At 59.3% G+C, this 20963-nt stretch overlaps 1 protein-coding gene across 3 annotated transcripts in view; it reads right to left on the bottom strand.

Annotated features, from left to right (window-relative positions):
* NOS3 (nitric oxide synthase 3) overlaps positions 1-17595 on the bottom strand; it is a 20456-nt gene extending 2861 nt beyond the window's left edge. For 2 of the 3 annotated variants that reach the window (XM_077761026.1, XM_077761037.1), the window contains exons 1-24: positions 17437-17595; positions 15804-15909; positions 15335-15483; positions 14955-15117; positions 13723-13814; positions 13491-13632; positions 13150-13289; positions 12855-13029; positions 12239-12340; positions 11477-11671; positions 11289-11362; positions 10964-11108; positions 10639-10743; positions 7056-7123; positions 6816-6932; positions 6530-6704; positions 4370-4502; positions 4180-4258; positions 3820-4007; positions 3072-3244; positions 2602-2812; positions 2429-2516; positions 1085-1206; positions 162-310 (exon numbers count right to left, since the gene is read on the bottom strand). In XM_077761026.1, the coding sequence (XP_077617152.1) occupies positions 162-310; positions 1085-1206; positions 2429-2516; positions 2602-2812; positions 3072-3244; positions 3820-4007; positions 4180-4258; positions 4370-4502; positions 6530-6704; positions 6816-6932; positions 7056-7123; positions 10639-10743; positions 10964-11108; positions 11289-11362; positions 11477-11671; positions 12239-12340; positions 12855-13029; positions 13150-13289; positions 13491-13632; positions 13723-13814; positions 14955-15117; positions 15335-15483; positions 15804-15909; positions 17437-17594 (3249 nt within the window). In that variant the 5' untranslated portion in view covers position 17595. The remainder of the gene's footprint in view (positions 1-161; positions 311-1084; positions 1207-2428; positions 2517-2601; positions 2813-3071; positions 3245-3819; positions 4008-4179; positions 4259-4369; positions 4503-6529; positions 6705-6815; positions 6933-7055; positions 7124-10638; positions 10744-10963; positions 11109-11288; positions 11363-11476; positions 11672-12238; positions 12341-12854; positions 13030-13149; positions 13290-13490; positions 13633-13722; positions 13815-14954; positions 15118-15334; positions 15484-15803; positions 15910-17436) is intronic. The other variant, XM_077761034.1, reaches the window with a different exon arrangement.
* Between the last annotated feature and the right edge of the window lie 3368 nt (positions 17596-20963).

Below are 20963 nucleotides of genomic sequence, written 5' to 3'. Positions count from 1 at the left end.
AGGTACGAGGGGGTGGGGGCCCATTGGGGGCGGGGCGGAGGGCGCGCACCGGAGGGGCGTGGTCGGGCCTGGGCCTGGGCCTGCGCCCCCTGCTGGAGCGCAAGTCTGCCCTTCCCCCCCGTCCCTGGCTTCAGGTTACCCACGGCCTCAGGGTGTCGCACCTTAGGGCAGTCGGGCTCCCGGGAGAAGGCGGTGAGGACGCGTCCAAAAACCCCGCGCTGCTGGGCGTCCCGCACCTCGTCGCGGTAGAGGTGGTCGAGCTGGGAGCATCGGCAGCCGAACACCAAGGTCATGGGGGCCGGCTGCAGCCCTGAAAGCAGCACTGCGGCTTGGGAGAGGCCCTCCCTGGGGCGCAGCCCTAGCGACTTCTCCCACTGGCTTCCCTCGCCCAGGCTGAGGGCCCAGGCTTCTAGTGTCTGGCCTCCAGAAGAGTGCGGGATGCTTTCGCAGAGACCTTGCCCGACCCTGATGTACCGAGAAGACGCTCTCGGGGAGGCAGCTTACAAGAGGTGGTGGCTCCTCGGGTGGAACGACCAGCGGTGGCATTGCGCTAGCACGTGGGGCTTCCGACTCAGAATTCCAAGCCCTTTGCACCATCTGACACGGAAGTTCTAAGGGCCCCATCTAGCGCGGTTCCTGCTCCAACCCCGTATTCTTCCACACCCTCAGCTCTCACACTATCTGCCTTCCTCAGTCATGGCCCCCCTTCTTTTGATTTACCAGGTGCCCTGTGCACTCCATGTCCAATCTGAACATTGTGTAGCTTCCTTGGGTCTTGGACACACCTGGGTGAGCTCCACACAGTCCCAAGTACACTTTGGCCATTTGAGCCCTAGCCCCGCCCTCTCCAGACTTCCCCTTCCTCTTGTCCCCTTGTCTTCAATCCAATCCACCGTCTGGCACCAGGAAGCCAGGCGAACAGGGCCGCCCTCTGGTTGACCTAAGACTCTTCTGTTCACCTCCGTGGCCCGTTTCTTGCCTTCTTTCCTACCTGGTTTCTGTCTTCCAGCCCCTGTCCCTTTTCCCCGAGACTGTGTGACTCCCTTCTGCCTTCCAGTCATTCCCGTGGCGCCCCCAGTCTCACCTTTGCTGTCAATGTCATGCAGTCGCTCCTGCCAGAATCCCCGGAAGGGGGCAATGCCTGTGCCAGGGCCCACGAGGATGCAGGGCAAGCTGGGGTCAGGAGGCAGCCGGAAGGAGGGCGCCCTGGTGGAGAAACACTGTCGGCCCTTCTGCCTTCCCAGCCCCCCAACTCTTACCGTCTTCCACTGGGGTGGAGGGAGGAGAACTCAAGCTCCACCGATAAACGGGATAATACTTGTCGAGAGTGTCCGACACAGTCTAGCCCATAGTGAGCACGACGTGGTTATTAAGGGACCCCTACTCACAGGCAGAAACTCCCTGGGCCTGTGCTCCTGGAGGTTGCGTCACAGGACATAGAATTTAATTTGAAGGATGTTCTGCTACCTCAGTTTAGGAGATTTATAAAATATGGGGAGGGAAGGAGAGCATATGGCTCTTAATGACGTCACTCGTTTTCAATCATAGCCTTCATGTTGGCATTTGGATTGTATTCAGTAGGTTGGTACAGTTCGTAATTTAGCCTCCTGATGGGTTTGGGTGACTGGACCTTATTGGTGCTGATCCTGGAAACTCTTCTAAGTGCCCCCTGAGACTTTGGGTCCTGGCTGCTGGATGGGACAAGACTTCTGCGCAGCACATGCAAAGGGTATCCTGAAGACTTTAACTTTCTTTGAGTCCTTACTGATACTCTGGTAACCAAACTAGTTCTCCCTGGATTAAGTGAGGACTTAGCCTTAAACAGGACACAGTTCCCAAGCGCCACGCCTCCCCAATCAGACTGACCTCAAGGATGTAGCAAGGACTGGGGCACCTGGGTGGCTCAGTCGGTTAAGCATCCGACTCTTGATTTCGGCTCAGATCATAATCTCACGGTTTGTGAGATCGAGACTCGTGTCGGGCTCTGCACTGACATTGCAGAGCCCATTTGGGACTCTTTCTCGCTGCCCCCCCCCACCTCAACGATAAATAAATAAAACTTAAAAAAAATTGAATAAGCAAGGGACATAGTATACCCAAGAGCAGCGGGACCTGCTGGTCAAATCCCAGCCCTGTCTCTGGGTGGGGAAGCTTTGGGGCAGGGCGCTAAGTCCAAATTAGTGGAACGGCCAAAACTTACTCAAAGGTCTGAAGTAGCTTAGCCGGACACCCCATCCTTGATACGTGTTGAGTTGGTCCTCCCTGCGCTGTGACACCCCTCACCATAGCTTCCGCCCTCACCCTGTGCGACCCCCTGCCGATTCCTCTGTCCATCCCTGGCCGTCTGTGTGGCGCTTTGTCCACCCCTGCTTGGACAGACAGTCTCTTCTGTGATGCCCCATCCACCTCCATCCCCCGGAGTACTCACCCCCTGATGAAGCAGGGTACAGGGTCTCCGGCCTTAAGTTGGCTCAGCCATGTGGAGCAGACACCATAGTGCAGGGGGCCCAGGCCATCTGGGGGTTGGGGAGGAGAGGGTGCCGATGAGGGGCCCGTCCCAGGGTCCCGTTTGGCCCTGACCCTGGCCCTTTGTAACCTCACCCTGGGTCCTGTAGGCCAGCACGGCTACTGTGAGGTGGATCTCTCCTGGGTGGACGCTGGGTGCTGAGCTGACGGAGTAGTACCGGGGCTGGAGCAGGGGCAGCTGGGTGAGAAGCAGGGGTGCAGGCAGCGCCACGGACGGAAACTGCTCCAGCGCCTCCAGCAGCGTGGGGCAGCGGAACCACTTCCACTCCTCGTAGCGCCGGGGGTCCTGGTGGGGGGCGGGGTGTCACGGCTTCGGAACGGCCCAGCCCTGCCTGCTGACCCCTCCTGAGCTGAGCCTCCTGGGGTCTCTCTCTCCCTTAGTTCAGGCCAACAAACACTTCTTGAGCACCCAGAATTCAGAGACGAATTCATGCCTCAGGGGCTGAATCTTAAACCCCAGGATCCGCGAGCCAGGCAGATTCCCCATCCCCACCCAGCTCGTCCTGCCCCACGAGCCCCCGCTGCCCGCTGGGGTGGCCCTGCACCTGACTGAGGCTCTCCAGCTCCTGCTGTTCACTGGGCTCTTCAGCCAGGGTGCTGAGCAGTCGAAGGAGTTGAGGGCTAGGCGGGGAAGTGATGTCCAGGAAGAAGGTGAGAGCCTGGCGCAGCGTGCAGGGGGGCAGCCGGGGGTCCCGAACCCAGCTGGGGGGTGGGCCACCTGGGGGTGGTATACAGGGGAGGTCTGAGGAAGGGGCCGGCTGGAACTGCGTTGTGTGAGGTGGCGATTGCTTGGGGTGCACCAGCCCTGACCACGCCTCGTGCTTGATTGGAGACCTTGCCTTTGGATGGCGGTGGTGAACCTGTCTGGGCACCCCGTGTGTGTGTGTGTGTGTGTGTGTGTGTGTGTGTGTGTCTGGGGGCCCCTGGCTGGTTTGGGTTGGTCTGGGCTCTGCTTCTCCCCCATCCAACTTTTTTAACCCTAGGCACTGATGTGGCAGAGCGTGGACCCGATCGACGGCAGCTATGGAGCAGGCTGCGCTGTCAGGAGGAGACTTTGGGAGGAGCTCAGAGGGAGAGGGCAGCCTTCCGGGGGAGCACGGGGGCAGGTGCTGGGAAGGCCACGCTCTGTGGGCCATCCAGCAGCAAGGAGGGAGCACAGGCGGCTCTGAGCACAGGCATCATGGCTGTGAGTGGAGGTGGAAGCTGTCTCCCAGCTCCTCAGTTCAAGGGGACCCTGAAGTCAAGGGGACAGGGCAAGCTGTCATTGTCATGTCCCAGACCACGCCTTCTCACCAGGGCTGCCCTTCTCCAGCTGCTCAACGGCCACAGGCTCTCCTGGCGGAGGTGGATCCTCCACACGGCTCAGCAGCGCTTCCACGAGGCCTGGCCGGTTGGGCGGGCAGATGCCTATGTGGTCCCCCGGCTGGTAGTGCAGCCCTTCCTGGCCTCCTGTGTCCAGGCGCACCAGGATTGTGGCCCGGCTGGGGGTGAGGAGGCGGGGCAGTTAGAGGGGGCGAGGAGGGCCTGGGAGGAGGGTGTTGGGACAGGAGAGGAGAGGCCAGAACTGGTGTGCAGGGATGGGGGGAGGAGAGGCCAGAACNCGGGGGGAGGAGAGGCCGGGACATGTGTTGGGGGGGGAGTGGTTCTGCTCACGTGGACTTGCTGCTCTGCAGGTTTTCCACTGAGAGGATGGTAGCCTGGAACATCTTCCTCCTGTGCACGTGGATGAGGCCTGGGGGGAGACGGAGACTGAGCCAGAAGCCCGGCCCGGCTGCTGAGAGTTAGTCCTGGGGCCCTGGGAGCCCAGGGGGCCTGCAGGCTCAGGGGGAGGCCAGCGCCTCACCTGGCAGCAGCTGGAGGCCCTCTGCCTGGGTGCTGAGCCGGTACCTCTGGCGCTTCCAGCTCCGTTTGGCGCTGAATATGTCGCGGGCAGCGGCCTTGGCATCCTCTCCCACGCAGAAGGTCTCACAGGAGGCCTGGGGGGCCAGGTGGTGAGGGCTGAGGACCTCTGGGCACCAGGGAGGGCCGGAGCAGAGAGGAGCTCAGGAGGGCTGGGTGGGGGCGGTGCCAAGCTGGGCTGTTGGGTCCCATTCCTGGGACTGGGGGCGTGGAGGGGCCCTGCGGCGGCTCCGCCCGGGGCTTGGGCAGCCCTGGCGGCAGGAGAGAGAATGGGATGAAATGGAGGCCGAGGCTGACCGTGCCCTGTTCTTTGGCCCATTTCCTGGCGGGGCCGCTGCACTAGCTCTCCGCTGGCCCCTAGTCATTCGTGTCACACCCGCCAGTTACTTAATCTGGTTTGAGTGTTCATCTCTTAGCAAGCGCGGTGCTTGGCACACAGCGAATCTGTGCATTCCGACCTGCGTTCAAATCCTCACTCCTGTGCTTACATTCCACTTGCCTCAGTGACCCCATCTTTACACGCCATTAGGTTCTGGCCAAGATCATGTAAAACCCTAGAGCGCTCCTGGTGCAGGACACCACATGGGGGGGTTGTGGAGGGGGTTTCTGGCTGGTCGGTCCCCCGCCCAGTGGCTCACAAGGGCTGGAGGGGGCCCCCTGGGGGGTTGCAGAGTCTATTGGTCTGTGGTCAGGTGCAAGTCCAGCAAACTGCTTGGCTGGCTCCCGGCTTGAAATCTAGGCTTCATCCATGATTGGCTGCTCCCTCGCCTCCCACCCATATCACCAGTCCTGTTAATCTTTCTTTTGTGCGTGTAAAGTCTTATATCTCTTCCTTCCTTCCGTGGCCCCCTCCCTTCCTTCCTACCCCCACCGCTGCCACCCGAGTTAGCGAGTTAGTTCAGCTCTTCCTGCTTCTAGTTGGATGTGCCTCTCATTGACGCCACGTCTTTCAAGCAGCGTCCCTAAAATCTCACTGGGCGCCCAGCTTTTCCTGTCCCTCTCCCTGCGTCCACGCACTTCCTTTCCTCTGGGTTCCTTAGTCCCGTCTTCCATTCTCTTCCTCCTCCCAACCTGAGCTTGTCTGTTGCTCCGGCCGGACTTTCTCCGCCCCAGCAAGCCCTCCACCTGCGCCAGGCACCCCCACACCCCACCTCCGGGAATGTCCTCTGCCTCTCGGTCAGCCCAGACCTGCTATGCTCTGGCCTGGGAGCCCTGGTTGGGCCAGCACTGCCCTGAAAGGGGGTCAGGAGTGGGAGACGGAGCCTGGTCAGCTCCAGGCATCACCCCCAGACCAGGCAGAGCTGGCCCTGGAGGCTGAGAAGGTCACAGCTCGGGGGCCCCCCTCCCCCACCATTGCTCTTCCCTGGCCCAGGACACCTTCTGTCCAGCCACCAGCCCTGGCTTGTGTGGTCTCTGGCTTCTGTAGGTCCTGTGCTGGGCTCCACTCAGCCCTCAGCTCTGTGTCGCCCTCTCTTGAGGCTTCCCCTCTCCCTCCACCCCACTTGCCCTGCATGCTCTCTCTCTGTGCTCCCACTCGGGTGCCCAGTGCGTGCCTGACCGCAGCGTCGCCTGCTGGGGCCCTTTCTGCTCTCTTTTATAAATGATTTTCTTAAATATTTTTTAATTTCGGGAAAGAGAGAGAGAGAGAGAGAGCGCGCGCGCGCGCACGAGCAGGGCAGGGGCAGAGAAAGGAGACAGAGAACCCCAAGCAGGCTTCACGCTCAGTCCCCGACACGGGGCTTGATCTCACAAACCGTGAGCTCATGATCTGAGCCGAAGTCAAGAGTCGGACATGTAACCGACAGAGCCACTCAGGCGCCGCTCTCTTCTGCCCGGGCTGGGCCCCTCCCAGGTTGTTAGGCCCGTTTCATCCACTGCTCAGGACGGAGCCAGAAGGGCTGGCTGTACAGTGGCAACATGAAGATGGATTTTGGAAGGAACAGGAAGGGATCAGAGGACCAAACCGATCCAGGCAGCAGCCAGGCCCCCAGCCTCCATATGGTGTGTTTCAAGGGGGAGGTGCTCGGGTTGGAGCGAACCAGAATTGAGGTGGGAGGGGCAGCCTGGCTCAGACGGGGGACAGGCCTGGGGTGCAGGGGCTCACCTGGAAGGCGGCCTGGGCCCAGCCGCGGAAGGCCTCCTCCTGGCCACACAGCTCGTCTCCCTGGCCCAGCTGCAGCAGCCGCTCGCCACCCAGCTCCTCCAGCCGTGTGTCCACCGCGCGGGCAAAGGCACAGAAGTGGGGGTACGCCCGGGAGCCCAGCCCGAACACGCAGAACCTGGGGCGCGGGGAGCCGTCACTGGAGCCCGCACCCGGGCCAGCCCCACGCGTGCCCAGGCAGCGTGCCCTCCCTCCCACGCCTCCCCTCGCGGCAGCCCCCTCCCCGCACCTGAGGGTACCCAGCGCCCCTGCACTGTCTGTGTTACTGGACTCCTTTCTCTTCCGCCTCCAGGAGGACACCAGCGGGTCTGAGCAGGAGACACTGTTGAAGCGGATTTTGTAGCTCCTGGCGAAAGAAGACCAAGGCAGGGCTGTCACAGGGAGCTGNCCCCCCCCCCCGCTTCCTCACTGTCTCCAAATGCCTCCCTGCCCTCCCTCCACCTCCCCGCAAAGTCCCTCACCCACTCACTTGTGTTGTTCCGGCCGCGGGGAGCTGTTGTAGGGGCCGGACATCTCCATCAGGGCCGCCGCAAAACTCTGGTGCGGGGGGGAGGGAGTGTGGGCATCGTGGTTAGTTTTGTTTTATTTCAAACCACACAGACGTTTAAAACTGTACTGGGCTGGGGGCGCCTGGGTGGCTCAGTTGCTTGGGCGTCCGACTTCGGCTCAGGTCATGATCTCGTGGTCTGTGGGTACCAGCCCCGCATCGGGCTCTGTGCTGACAGCTCAGAGCCTGGTGCTTCTTTTGAATTCTGTGTCTCCCTCTCTCTCTGCCTCTCCCCCATTCGTACACACGCATGTTCTCTCTCTCTCTCTCTCAAAATAAATGAATAAACATTAAAAAATTTTTTATATTAAAAAATAAAACTGTACTGGGCTTATCCTTAGAATTCTGGTTTGTAACTTGTGATATTAATTTGTTTTGCAAGTTTCAAAACAGGTATTGGCTTTCTGAGAACATGACAGATCCATAAAGTGATAAAAGAGGAAATCTCCCCTATCCTTCACTCCAGTCCTAGCCCCCAAGGCAGGGGCCCTATTGACAGGTGCTTCACCTTTGAGCTCTGTTTTGTCATACTCACGTATGTATCTGTATTTATAGTTTTTTAAAAAAGTAAAAATGGGGCCACATCAGATTTATCTGCTTTATCTCAACAACCTATCATGGATATATCATGACCGTCCTTCCTTCCAGGTCAACATGCCAAGATTGACCTCCTTCTTTTGAAAGAAAATTTTTTTTAATGCTTATTTATTTTTGAGAGAGAGAGAGAGAGAGAGAGAGAGAGAAGCCTGAGAAGAGAAGGGAAGGGGCAGAGAGAGAGAGAGAGACACACACAGAATCCGAAGCAGGCTCCAGGCTCGGAGCTGTCAGCACAGAGCCTGATGCGGGGCTCGAACCCATAAACCGCAAAATCATGACCTGAGCTGAAGTCGGACGCTTAACCAATGGAGGCCACCCGACCTCCTCCTTTTGAACGGCTGCTTAGTGTCCCCTTATCTGCAGGTAGCACATGTAGGAGACTTCCGTCTGACTCAGGACTTCTGGGTGGTCTATGACCAGTGCTGCAGCACTTGCATCTTTTGGCGTGTTTTGGTAGGGTCGTCCTTAGAAGCAGAGTTGCTGAGCCAGAGGATTTAAAGATCTGATGAGGAAGGTGGGTCAGACCGTCGTCCCCCCAGCAACCAGGTAGAGGCAGCTCTTCGCTCACTCCTGCCAGTGCTGGAGGTAGCCAGTCCCTCATATTTCAGCCAGCTCGATATGGGGAGAACGGCCCTCAGTCTCCCTGCACTGCTTCCATCACTAGCGGCACCAGAGTCTTCTGGAAGGCTGAGCCGTGTGTGTGCTGCCGTGACAATCGCTAAGGGCTACATGGAACATCTTCGTGCAGCAAAAGCCCAAATGCGGCAAGGCCAGGACATCTCTGCGTTAACTGTAGACACATTCGGGTGGTGGGAGTCTCGAGGTTCAAATTCTACCTCAATCGTGTTTTCTGAACCTTTGGTTGAAGGGTCCTACATGCAGAAAAGCGCACAGGTCCAGCTTTCTGGATTTTCACAAGCTGGACAAACCTATGTAGTCAGCATCCTCTCCAGAAACATTGCTAGATTCCTAGGACTCACCTCCTTACCCCTCTCAGTCACCAGCCCCCCCCACCCCATGGGGGAGGCCACCACCCTCCTGATTAAATCACCACGGATTTGTTTTGCCTGTCTCTGCACTGAATACAGAGTGAATCCTGTGGTCTGATTCTTTGGGGGTCTGGCTTCTTTCCCTCCACAGTATGTTTTCAGGTTCATCTATATTGTGTGATTGTGATCCGTGCATCCTCATTGCTGTACAGACTTTGAATAACCACAGCGTATTTCTCCCGTCTTACTGCTGATTGTCGCTGGAAATGTTCCCTGTCTGGGGCTATGATGAACAGTGCTGCTGTAAACATTCTTGTTAGTGTCTTTAGTGAATATACCCCGTTTTCCGTGGGGCGCATTCCTCCATTTGCTCCATTTATAAAAATAAGGTAAAATTGACGTACGTTGAAAGGTACAGAACTTAGTGTGCAGTTTGAACCATTTGGCTGTTTGGCAGGGTTTTTCTTTCGTTTGTTTGTTTGTCTTAAACACACGTCTAGCCGACGACCCAGCAATTTTCTCCTAGGTATTTATCCAAGAGAAATGAAAACAGAGGCCCACAAAAGCCTTGCACAAGAATGTTCACAACAGCTTGATTCATAATGGCCAAACACTGGAAATGGCCCAAGTGTCCGTCAGCGCGAGAGCAGAGAAACACACACTGCGTTCACAGCAAGGACTGCTCGGTGGCAGAAAGGAATGAGGGGCTGAATCATTCACAGTGAGGTTAGCCTCAAAACCAGGCCGAGCACTGACTGTGTGCTCCCCTTTCTATGACATCCCAGAATAGGTGAAACGAAGGTGACAGAAATCAGAAGGGTGCTGGCCTTGGGTAGGGATGGCCTGGGAAGGGGCTGGCTAGGGGCACTGACGAGGGAACTGCCCAGGTGATGGGAATGTGCTGGGCCTTCGTCAGGTTGTGGGTCACATGGGTGTAAACACTACCTCTGTACTAAAACAGTAAGTGATTCTAGGGGCACCTGGGTGGCTCAGTTGGTTAAGCGTTCAACTTACGCTCAGGTCATGATCTCGCGGTTCAGGAGTTCAAGCCCCGCGTCGGGCTCTGTGCTGACAGCTCAGAGCCTGAGGTCTGCTTCCGATTCTGTGTCTGCCTTTCTCTCTGCCCCTTTCCTGCTCATACTCTGTCTCTGTCTCTCTCTCTCTCTCAAAAATAAATAAAACGTTAAAAAAAATTTTTTTAAAAAGAGTAAGTGATTCTGTTTTTCTTTATAAGGCAGATGAGACTGAGGGCTGACGTGGGCAGCCCCGCAGAGGGAGGGCTTGCATCGGAATTCCGCTTTGGGGTACTTGAGGAGGTACTTCGTGCTAAGAAGGCATTTATCGCCTAGAAGCTGAAACAGACGAGAGCACTAGAAGTGAATGCCGCCGGGGACGGAGAAGCTGGAAAGATAATGGTTAATAATAAAGTGTCCCGCGGTGGTGCTCTAGCTTGCTGCTTTAAGGGTTTGTTCAGAAAGTGAGGTTGCCTCATCTCTGTTGACATCTGAGCAGTGCTCTTTTCTTTTGTCAAGAAAGAAGAAAAGGAAAAGCCGACATTGCCTGGCAGGTGGAGTACCGCTGTTTTTCTAATTTGTCAATGCTTGAGAGCAGTCCGCCCTCGCTGGCCAGCCCAGAAGTGCCTTCCACATAGTAAATGCTGGCACTGATAATGGAAATGACTTGGGGACACACTGAAGCCGGTGTGTGTGTGTGTGTGTGTGTCAGGGGCAGCCCCTGTGTGACCTGGAGGATGGCTTGTGCAGGCTCCGGGGTCCCAGCGGGATGTCCACACTCGCACTCTGGGGGACTCTCAGGACACCTGCACTCTCCATCACCATCACGGGGATGGGGGTCCTGCCTAGCCACTCCGTGTTGAGTCTCCCCTCATTCCCAGTGGCCCCTGTACTGCTAGGTCTCACCTCTCCATTCTCTGGGGGATCACCGTTCCCGAATGTGCTGGTCACCACCAGCACCAGCGTCTCATGCTCAAGGGACACAACATCATACTCATCCATGCACAGGACCTGTGGACAAGGAGAACACGGATGTCCCAGGGGCTTGGCCCAGGCTGCCCTGGTACCTCTGCTCTGGGCCTCTTGACGCAGGGCACAGCCCGACCCTGACTCAGCCCCCCACTCAATCCCTGAGTCCGTTTGGATCCTGGGGTTCCTCCTGGGTGCTGACGTGTGACCCTCTCCTGTCCTCCAGAGCACANGATCCCCACCCCTCTGGGCTTAGCCCTACCCGGGGGTCAAAAGCCTTCCGGAAGAGTCTCCCCAGCTGCTGTGCATAGCTTTGGGCCCGGCCAGTCTCGGAGCCGTAGAGGATCGTTGCCTTCACTCGCTTTGCCATCACAGTGCCCATGAGCGAGGCAGAGATCTTCACCGCACTGCAGGCAGGGCGGGGGGTGAGGGGGGTCCCAGGCCCACAGAGCCAGGGCCTCCCCAGGTGCATGGCTCAAGCAAGGTCTTGGGGCACCGAGTGGTGGGTGTGGGGGTTGTTGGGCGTTCCCACAGCTCGAGCTGGTCCCACATGTGTGGGGGAAGGGCAGCATTCCTAGGGCACCTACTTGGCCACTTCCTTAAAGGTCTTCTTCCTGGTGATGCCGGCACCCTTGGACCCACTTCCCTTCCACGGGTCTGGCTGCAGGGGAGTGACGGGGTGGGGGGGGATGGAGGAGAAGGTAAGTAAAGAAAGGAAAGCTTGGAGTTCCCGGGGGGCTGCTTACAGTGGGTGAGAGTTAGTGGGGATGGGCACCTGATAGCGGAAGGCGGGGGACAGGACATAGTTCACCATCTCCTGATGGAACACAGGGGTGAGGCTGCCGGAGATGGGGGGCACGATCCAGGCCCAGTCGGCAGGGCAGCCGCCCCTAGCCTTCTGCTCATTCTCCAGGTGCTTCATGAAGGAGGCTGTGGCTGCATGGTGATCCACAATGGTCACTTTGGCCAGCTGGGGTGGGGGAGGCAGGGGCTTAGACTTAGCCTGCAGACCCACACTTCGGTCACCCCAACCAGCGCTGTGTCCCGGGGCACCCCACGCTTAACCCAGGTCGTGTTCCCCCCAAACATGCTGCCGCCCCTGGCAGCCACGCCCCAAACCCAGCAGTAGCGGCTCCGTTCGGTCTCCTGCGTCTGGACGTCCTGCCCCCCAAACCAAAACATCCTGAACTCTGGCCAAGTCCTCAGCAGGCACTAGTTTCCTCAAACTACAATGCTCAGCAGCCCTTCGATCCTGGAGCTGGCGTTTCCAGAATCCTGTGGGTCCCACAAGCTACCACACCCACCGTGCCCTGGGGGCCTGCGTTACTGAGCATGTGCTGATCTGAAGGGCTCCCGGCGCCCCAGACCTTCACACCGCAGCACCCGGAGTCGTGCTGTGTGCCCAGAGGTGCGGGCCCCTTGCACCTCATGGACTAAGGGACTTCTTCCCGTTGTCTCCAGCTCCCGCCCGTCTCTAAGTGCCTCCCTCTCTTCCAGCCCAGCCTCTCGCCCTCCCGGCTGGTCAGGGCCCGCGTACCTGGTAACTATGCAGCACAGCCAAGTTGATCTCCACTGCTGCTTTGTCTTTCCACAGGGATGACGTTGTCCGGGTATCCAGGTCCATGCAGACGGCCACATCCTGGGAGCGGGGGTGCATGGAGTTGGTAGGGACAGGGTGTAGGGGAGAGGGTGGAGAGCATCTCTGTCTGGAACTCATGAGTAGAAGGAGTGAGGGTGGCCAGCGGCCTGGCCTGACTGCTTAGTTTGGGGCTGGTTCAGGTCCTTGCCTGCAAAGACACCCCGGAACATAGAGGGACCCTGGGCCAGTTACTTCTCTGCCCTGGGTCTTCATTTCTCGTCTCTCAAATGGGTCTTAACAGTGTTTTGCAAGCTCTGCCTTGAGAATCTGAGGAAAGTTACATAACAAGAGGTCCTCTTCCCAGAAGAGCAACTGCATATTCGCTCGTGCACTCCTTTGCCCCGCGCCGTGGCCCCAGGTCCCTCCAAAGTTCTCATTTAAGAGGCAGCCACGACCTTAGCAGATTCTCCCAGTTGCTGACAGTCTGCGGATCTGTTTGCGCATCCAAGGCTCCAGCCCGGAGGGGATGGGGCGGGCAGCCCCCTGCGCCCCCTCCCTGCCCGCCGGTCCTCACCTCCAGGATGTTGTATCGGTGGGGGTCACAGAGGTTCCGTGTGCCGATCTCGGTGCTCATGTACCAGCCGCTGAAAGGGGCCGCGGGAAACTCCAGCCCCCCGATTTCTAACAGCATGTTGCTCACGGCCGGGAGGGCGTACCAGCGCAGGCCCAGGGCCGCAAACCACTCTAGCCTGGGGGTGTCGGGGTGTGGGGATCAGGCCGCCTGTGGAGCCTGGCCTGTCTGGCCAGCCGCCCCCCCTCCCCCTGGGGGCGGCCCCTCCTCCACCTGACCCAGTCCCTGCCATGCTCACGTGGGGTGCTCCAGGGGCACCTCAAGGACCAGCTCGGGGGGCAGGACGAAGAGTTCTGGGGGCTCATCTGGGGCCTGGAGCAGCAGGGGCAGCACGTCAAAGCGGCCGTTTCCGGGGGTCCAACCATGCTGGATGCAGAGCTGCGGGGAGCAGGCCCAGAGCGGGGTCTGAGGGACCCAAACCCCCGCCCTCCTCAGGGACCCCCTTCATTGCCATCCCCCTCTGATGTCTCAGCGAGGGTCCCCCTTCCCTGCTTCCCCGCCCGCTCCTTGACTGGACCCCGTGCCTCCCGGCAGAGCCCTCACCGGCCGGCCTCCACCTCCCCTCCTTGCTGCACCCACCTCAGTGATCTCCACGTTGGCTGGGTCGCCCCGCACGGAGCCATCCTGCTGCCTGTACCCCGCGTAGCGCACCAGTTGGCTGTTCCAGATTCGGAAGTCGCCGCGGCCTGGGGCGCGCTGGGGGAACACTGTGATGGCCGAGCTGCCATGGGGATGACAGCTGTCAGAGCCCCACCTCTGCTGGCACCTAGGGGAGGGGTGCCATCTGGCACAGGGTGGGGGGGGCACTCACCGGAGGTTGCCCCGGTTGGTGGCATACTTGATGTGGTTGCAGATGTAGGTGAACATCTCCTGGGCAGAGCTGCAATCCCGGGCATCAAACACCTGAGCCAGCCGAGGCAGGGGGACCAGGGAGGGGGAGACAGGGGTCTTGAGTATCAGCTCTAGGAGGAGGTAAGGGGGCAGAGGAGGGAGAAGCCACCTCCCGCACAGCCTCCGAAGGCTGTCACTCGTCATGGTTCTTTCTCCTCCAGGGAGCCTCCCTGACCACGTGCACCCGTGCTGAGCCCTTCCTGCCCTGCACCCCATGCAGCCAACGCAGCCTCGTCTGCTCCTTATCTCTTTGCTGGGACATCCCCCACCCCTGCAGGAGCTGACTCAGTACCCGCTACAGAGGAGGGACCCAGGCACTGCCAAACTGATGATTGGGAAAGGGCACTAAGTGACAGGGAGGCCACCTAAGGATGTGGATGGTGAGTTCCCCGTTACCCCTGGTGCGCAAGCAAAGGCAGACGACCCCAGCCAGTCATCGGACTGTCCTTGAGCACATTGCTGATGGGAAGGGGGTTGGCTGCACGAGTGGCCGAGGTGGCCATCGGCAGTCTGCCTCTCCTGATATTCCTATGCTAGAAGAACCCATTTGACTGGTGGAGGGGAGCCTCAGCAGGGGGCTGGGGGGATCCCTTTCCTGCTTGTGTTAGTGGCCAAAGCAGGGGGTGGCCTGGGGCCACGGGAGGGATGTAGCAGTGAGTGTGATCACATTTTGGAAGGTCCGATGGGTTCAGACAGGATCGTTCTTTTATTCGAGACTTCTCTGGGATTTACTGAGCATGTGGCTCTATTCCAAATTCTTCGGTGGCCAGTTACAGCTAAGGAGGCCAAGGCCATGGGTTAAGTTCCCCTGTGGGTCAGCGTGCTTCTCTTAGGCTGTTCCAGCTTCTTCTAGAAGACTGCTTCTGCTGTCCTGACGACACCCCCCGGGGACCATGGCTCAGCTGTCCTCCCTGACTCAGTGTGTCTGGGTGTTGTCCCCGCAGCCAGCCAAGGCACTGCCGTGGAGCTTAACAACCAGGTCCTAGCTACTGGACTGAGTGCTCCCCAGGGATACCGATCTCTAAGTCCTCACTGCTTGGGGAACCCCCCCCCTTCCCCTGCTCCGGGGAAGCCTCAGGGGCTGCCCTCACTGCTCCTTTCCTTTTTCGTGCCCCCCAGTCCCCCTTCTGGGTGCTTGCTAGCCAGCCACACCTGCAGCTTCCCCCACTGGATCCGGCCCACGCAGCGGGGCGCATTTCTCCACGCCTGCTTAGCCCCGAACACCAGCTCGCTCTCCCGAAGCTGGTAGGTGCCTGTGGCTGCTATCTGGGCTTCCACCTCCTGAAGCCTCTGCTCATGGGCCTGGGAGCCGCTCCTGTCATGGAGCAGAAGGGAGTTGAGTGGATGGGGGGTGGGGAGAGAGGCTCCCCAGGCTTTCTGTGGGTGTCGGGGGGAGGCTGGTGGGTACTGGTGTCAGGGTAGGGGATGGGAGTGGCTCCTGGGGAAACTGAGCATCATTTCGAGGGCTCGTTGGGACCAGGGCCCTGGGTCAGAGGACAAGGGTGGGCTGTGGGGTCGAGGCACGGTGTCACCTCTTGATGGAGCTGTAGTACTGGTTGATGAAGTCCTTGGCCTGACTCAGCAGCTGCTCGGTGGGTGCAGGGTCCTGGGAGGGCCGGCTCTGCACTTTCCGTGGAAAAACCAGGGAGCCCAGGCAGCGCCTAGGGGTGCAGGGCCCGTCCTGGGTTGGGGCGGGGAGGGCAGAGGCAGAGAGAGCAGGTGACCCAAAGGTGAGGACCTGGTCAGCGTGCTTGGGCAGGGGAGGGGGCAGAGGGCAGGTGGGGCTGGGCTGGGGTTGAGACTGGAAATAGGGGTGAGGTTGTGCCAGGTTATGGCAGGACTTGGGGCGGGGGCGGGAGGCTAGGCATCACCGAGGTCCCCTGCGCGCCTCTGGCTCTTCCCAGTCTCTCTTGTCTTTGGAGACCAAGGGGCGAGCTCTGGAGGGGACTGGCCTTAGCGGCCTCGCCCCTGACGTGGGACTGGGAGGGCCCGGGGCCTTACCTGCTGTGCCTGGGCACTTAGGGTGTCGTAAGAGATGCTCCCCACCTCCCAGTTCTTCACACGAGGGAACTTGGGCCCCTCCGGGGGCCGGGTGAGCGGGGGGCTGCTGGGAGCCAGGGGAGGGGTCATGGGGGAGGACTGTATTTCCCCCAGAGACCCCTCTGACAGCACGCAGAGAACCGCAGTGATTGACTGCTTGCCTGCGGTGTGCTTTCCTACATTTTCCCTGCCGGCCCTCACGAAAACCTTAGGAGGTAGACAATATACTTGCGTCCTCGTTTACAGATGAGGGACCCGAGGCTCAGAAAAAGTTCGGAATCTTGCCAGAAGCCACAGGGGAAGAACTGGTCCCTTTAAGACCCAGGCCCGCCTTGTCTCCTGTGTCGCCAGACCCCGGGCTGCCCAGGGCTGCAGCGCTGAGCTCCCGAGCCCCGGACCGGACCCGAGGCTGGGTCCTCACCCCTGTTCAGGGCCTACCTCACCCCTTGTGGACAGGGGGTGTCCAACGCCCCCCGCCCCTGGAGTGGTGATGAACCCTACCTGGAGGAGGGACGGAGCCCCCCCCGAGCTGCGGGAACCCCGGCGAGGATTCCTCAGCCTAGATTTCCCTCCCCAGTCACACCCCTCCTGACAGTAGCCGTTGTGTGAAGGGAAGCCTCAGAGGCCTTATCGCTTCCTCCCAGAGGCTGAGGCCGGCCGTGGGGAGGAAGGGAGGGCCTCGGACCTTGGGTGCGTCAGTGCGGAGCCTTCCCCGCAGAGCTGCCTCCGGTCCTGGCACCCCACCTGGCCTTCGGCCTCCCTCTCTTCTGGGGGCTGAAGGTACCATGTTAGCTTGGGGTTGAGGGCCGCCAGGAGGTGGGGCCTGGAGTAGAGGAAAGGGGCAATTTGCTGCCTTCTCAGCCTCCGTGCCAAGGGCCTGAGTCTCCAGGGCCGACTCCCCCCTTCTATGCGACCACCTTCTCGCTGCCCTGTAACTACACCCCCGCCAGCCCCTTTCTTCTTTTAAGTAATCATCACCGTTTGTCGAAGGCTTGTCCATGAGCTAGAAACTCACAGCAATCCCATGGAGTAATTACTGCCATAGCCTGATTACGTACAAATGCTCAGAGAAGTTAAGTAACTTGCTCAAAGTCAAACAGCTCTTGGCATCAGAGCGGCCTTCAGACGGGGTAAACTGGATGCTTGCCTCTCACTTTCACCTGTTGCCTGCTGGTCCCGATCCTGGTCTCTTATCTGAACCTCCCCGATTGTCCTGTTCTATCCACACAGATCGATCGCTCCCCCCTTTTTAAAATTTTTTTATGTCTTTATTTTATTTTGAGAAACAGAGACAGAGAGTGAGCGGGGGAGGAGCAGAGAGAGAGGGAGACACAGAATCTGAAGCAGGCTCCAGGCTCCGAGCTGTCAGCACAGAGCCCGACGCGGGGCTCGAACCCACGGACTGTGAGATCATGACCTGAGCCGAAGTCGGACGCTTAACCGACTGAGCCACCCAGGTGCCCCTCGATCACCCTTTTGTGTGGGTGACCTGGCCCTCCTGGCCAGGCTACGGGCTCTAGCCCTTCCCAGCCTGGGGTTCTAGGGCTCGATACCCTCCCTCCTGTCCCCTGCTTCTCACCGCCAGGGCACCTACCTGTGGTCTGGCGCGGGTAGGGGTTGGGGGGCCGGTGCCCTGCCTGACTCAGCTGTCGGGGAGGCTGGGCCCTGCTTGCCGCACAGTCCCAGGCCCAGCCCCAGGCCCAGGCCGCAGGGAGGCCCCGGCTCCTGGCCCACACTCTTCAAATTGCCCATGTCAGCCTCGCCTCCGCTCTGGCGCTCTGAGCAGAGCCCAGGCCTTTTCCTTAGGAAGGGGAGGGGGCGGTGGGAGGGGGCTCTCCGGTGGTGCTGGCCCTTGCCCCGCCCCTGCCCCACACACAATGGGACAGGAACAAGGCAGGCTGGGAGGCCCTAAAGCCTCGGCTCCATGCCCGCCCAGAGGGTGGGGGGCCGGACGCCTGGGTTCCGCTCCGAGGACTGGGACTGATAAGTGGGAAGCCAGGTGTTCTTGGAGCCCAGGGGCAGGGGTGAGAGTGAGGGAGGGGGTAGGGGAGGAGCTGGCAGGGTGGACAACCAGAGGGTCAGAGAGGCCCTTCGGTGTTGTCTGGCTGGAGTGGAGGGCTGGGGCTTGGCCGGGAGGCAAGCACTGTCAGGAGCAGGGGACGATTCCCGGACTCCTAGTGACCACAGGGATTCCTAGGGTCCCTCCAGGTGCTCTCCGTCACCACTCTGTCTACAGCTAAGCCCTCCTGGACACTCCCCACCTTTGAGTGCTTTGGGGTTCTTGGGGATACAGGCTCAGCAAGGATTCAGTGACCCTTTGTCCTTGAGTCTGGCATTAGGGTATCCCTTCCCCTCCCAGCCCCAATTTCCTGGAACCCCCACCCCCCATGACTCAAGTGGGGGACACAAAAGAGCAGGAAGCTGCCATCCAGGGCCTCCACCCCCTCCCTGTCATCCAGTGACGCACACTTCCCTGGGGGTGGTAGGTCAGCGGATAGGCCCAGCGGTCAGTGCTGAGGCAGAGCCTGCCCGCCGGGAAGACTCTCAAGAGTGCGGGGCCAGGGAAACTACAATACCCAGGGTGCAGGCGGTGCACAGCAGCCCTCTTCGGGCATCCCGGGGCTGCCGTGCAAACTGGGGTTTGTAGTTCTAAGCCGTGGGGTGGGGGTGGGGGGCTGGGGAGAGGCTATGCGCTGGGGCATTAGGTCTAGGGCCCAGAGCCTCGTGGGTTTGAGAAAGAAACGGAAGGTGAGAGGCTGGGAGAGGCAGAGCTGGGAGAGGCAGACAGGCAGACAAACAAACACGGAGATTTGTGTTGGCTGGACTCCTCCGAGGAGCAGGAGAGGAGAAGGTTGGGGTGGGTCTGNCAGGAAGGGAGGGGCTGACAGCCTGGCGGGAGGTGGGTGCGGGGGGCCTTGTAAACGCAAAGCGGCCTGAGCGCCTGGACACCTGGAGAGTTTGCTGCCGCTCTCTCGCAAAGGGGCACGTGCGAGACAGAGGTACAAGGTCCACGCTCGGTCCGGACCCTCCCCTTGGGGGCCCCCAGAACCTGAGGCCCCACCCCGCTCACACCCCTTCTCCCAGCGAGGCAAGAGATGGATGGGGGCCCATTTCCACTCCTGGTTCCCGTCCAGCCACTACCTCAAATGGTATGACCGGGAAGAACTCTTCCTGCATTCCAGGTAACGGAGCAGGGGCTGGCCCCTTGGGGACAAGGTGACAGCAAGCCTCGGATGCTGAAGTTCTCATGAGCTCTTGCTCGCACACTTTACCAAAGCCGCTCTCTGTGGCCTCCTGGCCTTGGGGCCCCGCCTCACACTGCCGCCAGAATCCTCTCAAAAGTAGAGATTGCTTCCCGTCTTGGCCCCCTGAAACCTTTGACTCAAGGCCAAGGCCACTCGAACACACTGGCCCAGCCCTCGATTCCCCAGGTATGCTGCTCACACCTGTTCTAGACCAATGGGCTTCCTCACGGATCCCCAAATGGTCCTCAGGCCCTTGCCTTCCACCTCACCCTTTGCCCTCTGACTAAAGAAAATCTTTCTTCCCTTTCCTTATGCTTCAGCCTCGCCGGTGACCTGCCTTGGTCTCCTTTCGAGAGATAACCTGCTACAGGAAGTCCAGGTCACCGGTGGCTGAAAGCTGCAAGACGTTCAGAATCTGCCCCGTGTTCAATATGCAGGCGCCCACTGGCCTGGCAGAGAGCTCCCCAGAGCTCACTGGGGTCTGAGTGAGCTGAACCCGGCTGATCTTTGTTCCTTCTCTCCTTTCACACATATCAGACTTGCATTTTGTTCTGGAGGCTTCCATTGCCTTCCCTTCATCTTTCGCAGACGTGACTCCCAATCTATGTCTTTTGCTTCTAGCTCCTTCTTGGTGTGCTTCCTGAAGGACCTGACCACCACAGAGCACCAGTATGTTTCCGCTGCGAGGCCTCCCTCAGCACCCCTTCTCTGTGCTGTCCACCCCTCCCCCCAGGCCACTCTTTGTCTCCCCTGCCTCAGGCCCTGGGAATATCTCTTGCTCTGGTTCCTCCCAGGAGTGGCTCTGAGTAGCTTGGTGTCTGTCTTTGATTTCTCTCCCAAATGAACGTGTGTGCTCTGGAAGACCCGGGTCAAGTTCTTCTCATCTAGGATCCTGATGTGCACTGTACCAGGTACATGCTCCACGAACATTGGTTGTTGAGCTGCGAATGTGTGCAGCCACGTAGAGACTGGAAGCTGTGTTCCGGAGGCAGGGGACAGGGCCACCAAGCAAGGAGTCGGCGGAGGCTGGACAGGTTTGGATGAACAGAAACAAAGGGTCAGTCTGGTGAAGGGTGATGGGTCTAAGGAGGGGCGTTTTCTAGTCACAAGGCACGGTGGCACTAATGGCTATATTGAAGTTGATCTGGGCAGAGGGAGTCATGGCAGAGGTTTTAGGAAGAGGAGAAAAAGTTCAGGGAAAGACAGAGAAAGGTGTTGTCTTTCACCACAGGGAAGTTTTTCCTCTTCCACTTTCCCTGGGGCTGTGGCCAGTGTTGGCCTGTGGGTCCTAACTTCCGTTGAGGGACTCTGGCCTTCCCGAACCTTCTACCTGAGGGATGGGGCCTTTCTCTTCCCTCCTCAGGGCCGTGTCTCTTTCCGCCTCCCTCTTTGTCACTCATCCCTGCTAGGGCGTTAAGGCTTGTGCAGCTCAGTGGCCCATTGCTCTAATTAGCAATTGCATTTTAAAGAGTGATTTCTGAAAAGACACAATTTTCAAGACCTGCAGAGTTGAAGTTCCACCGGTAGGAAAGTGTTTCAAGTTTGAATCGTGGGATTTTAAGCTGAAAGGCCTTTGAAGAGAATCCATTTGGGAGCCCAGCCCCTGGGTCCCTGGCAGTTGGTGTGTTTTCTGTCATTGGGAAGGCTGCTTCAGACTCCACCCCCATCTGCCCTGGTCAGTGCAGGTAACAGACCCTTCTGTGGGTAAGTTGCCAGGCCCCTCATGCTTCCTGAGAAGGAGGCGAATCGTGTTCCTGCCTTCCCTTCAGAGCAGAGCACTGGGCATGGCTTGAGGTGGGATGCCCTGACCTTGGGGGAGGGAAGGTTCTGGCCTTGAGGGGGTGTGTGTAGGGCTGGCGGTGTGGGGGGGGGCTGT

The sequence above is a fragment of the Crocuta crocuta genome, unplaced genomic scaffold (assembly GCF_008692635.1).
Source record: "Crocuta crocuta isolate KB4526 unplaced genomic scaffold, BGI_CrCroc_1.0 scaffold408, whole genome shotgun sequence".
NCBI classification, from domain to species: Eukaryota; Metazoa; Chordata; class Mammalia; order Carnivora; family Hyaenidae; genus Crocuta; species Crocuta crocuta.
Note: the sequence above shows the minus strand (reverse complement) of the source record. Positions and strands in the feature narration are given on the sequence as shown.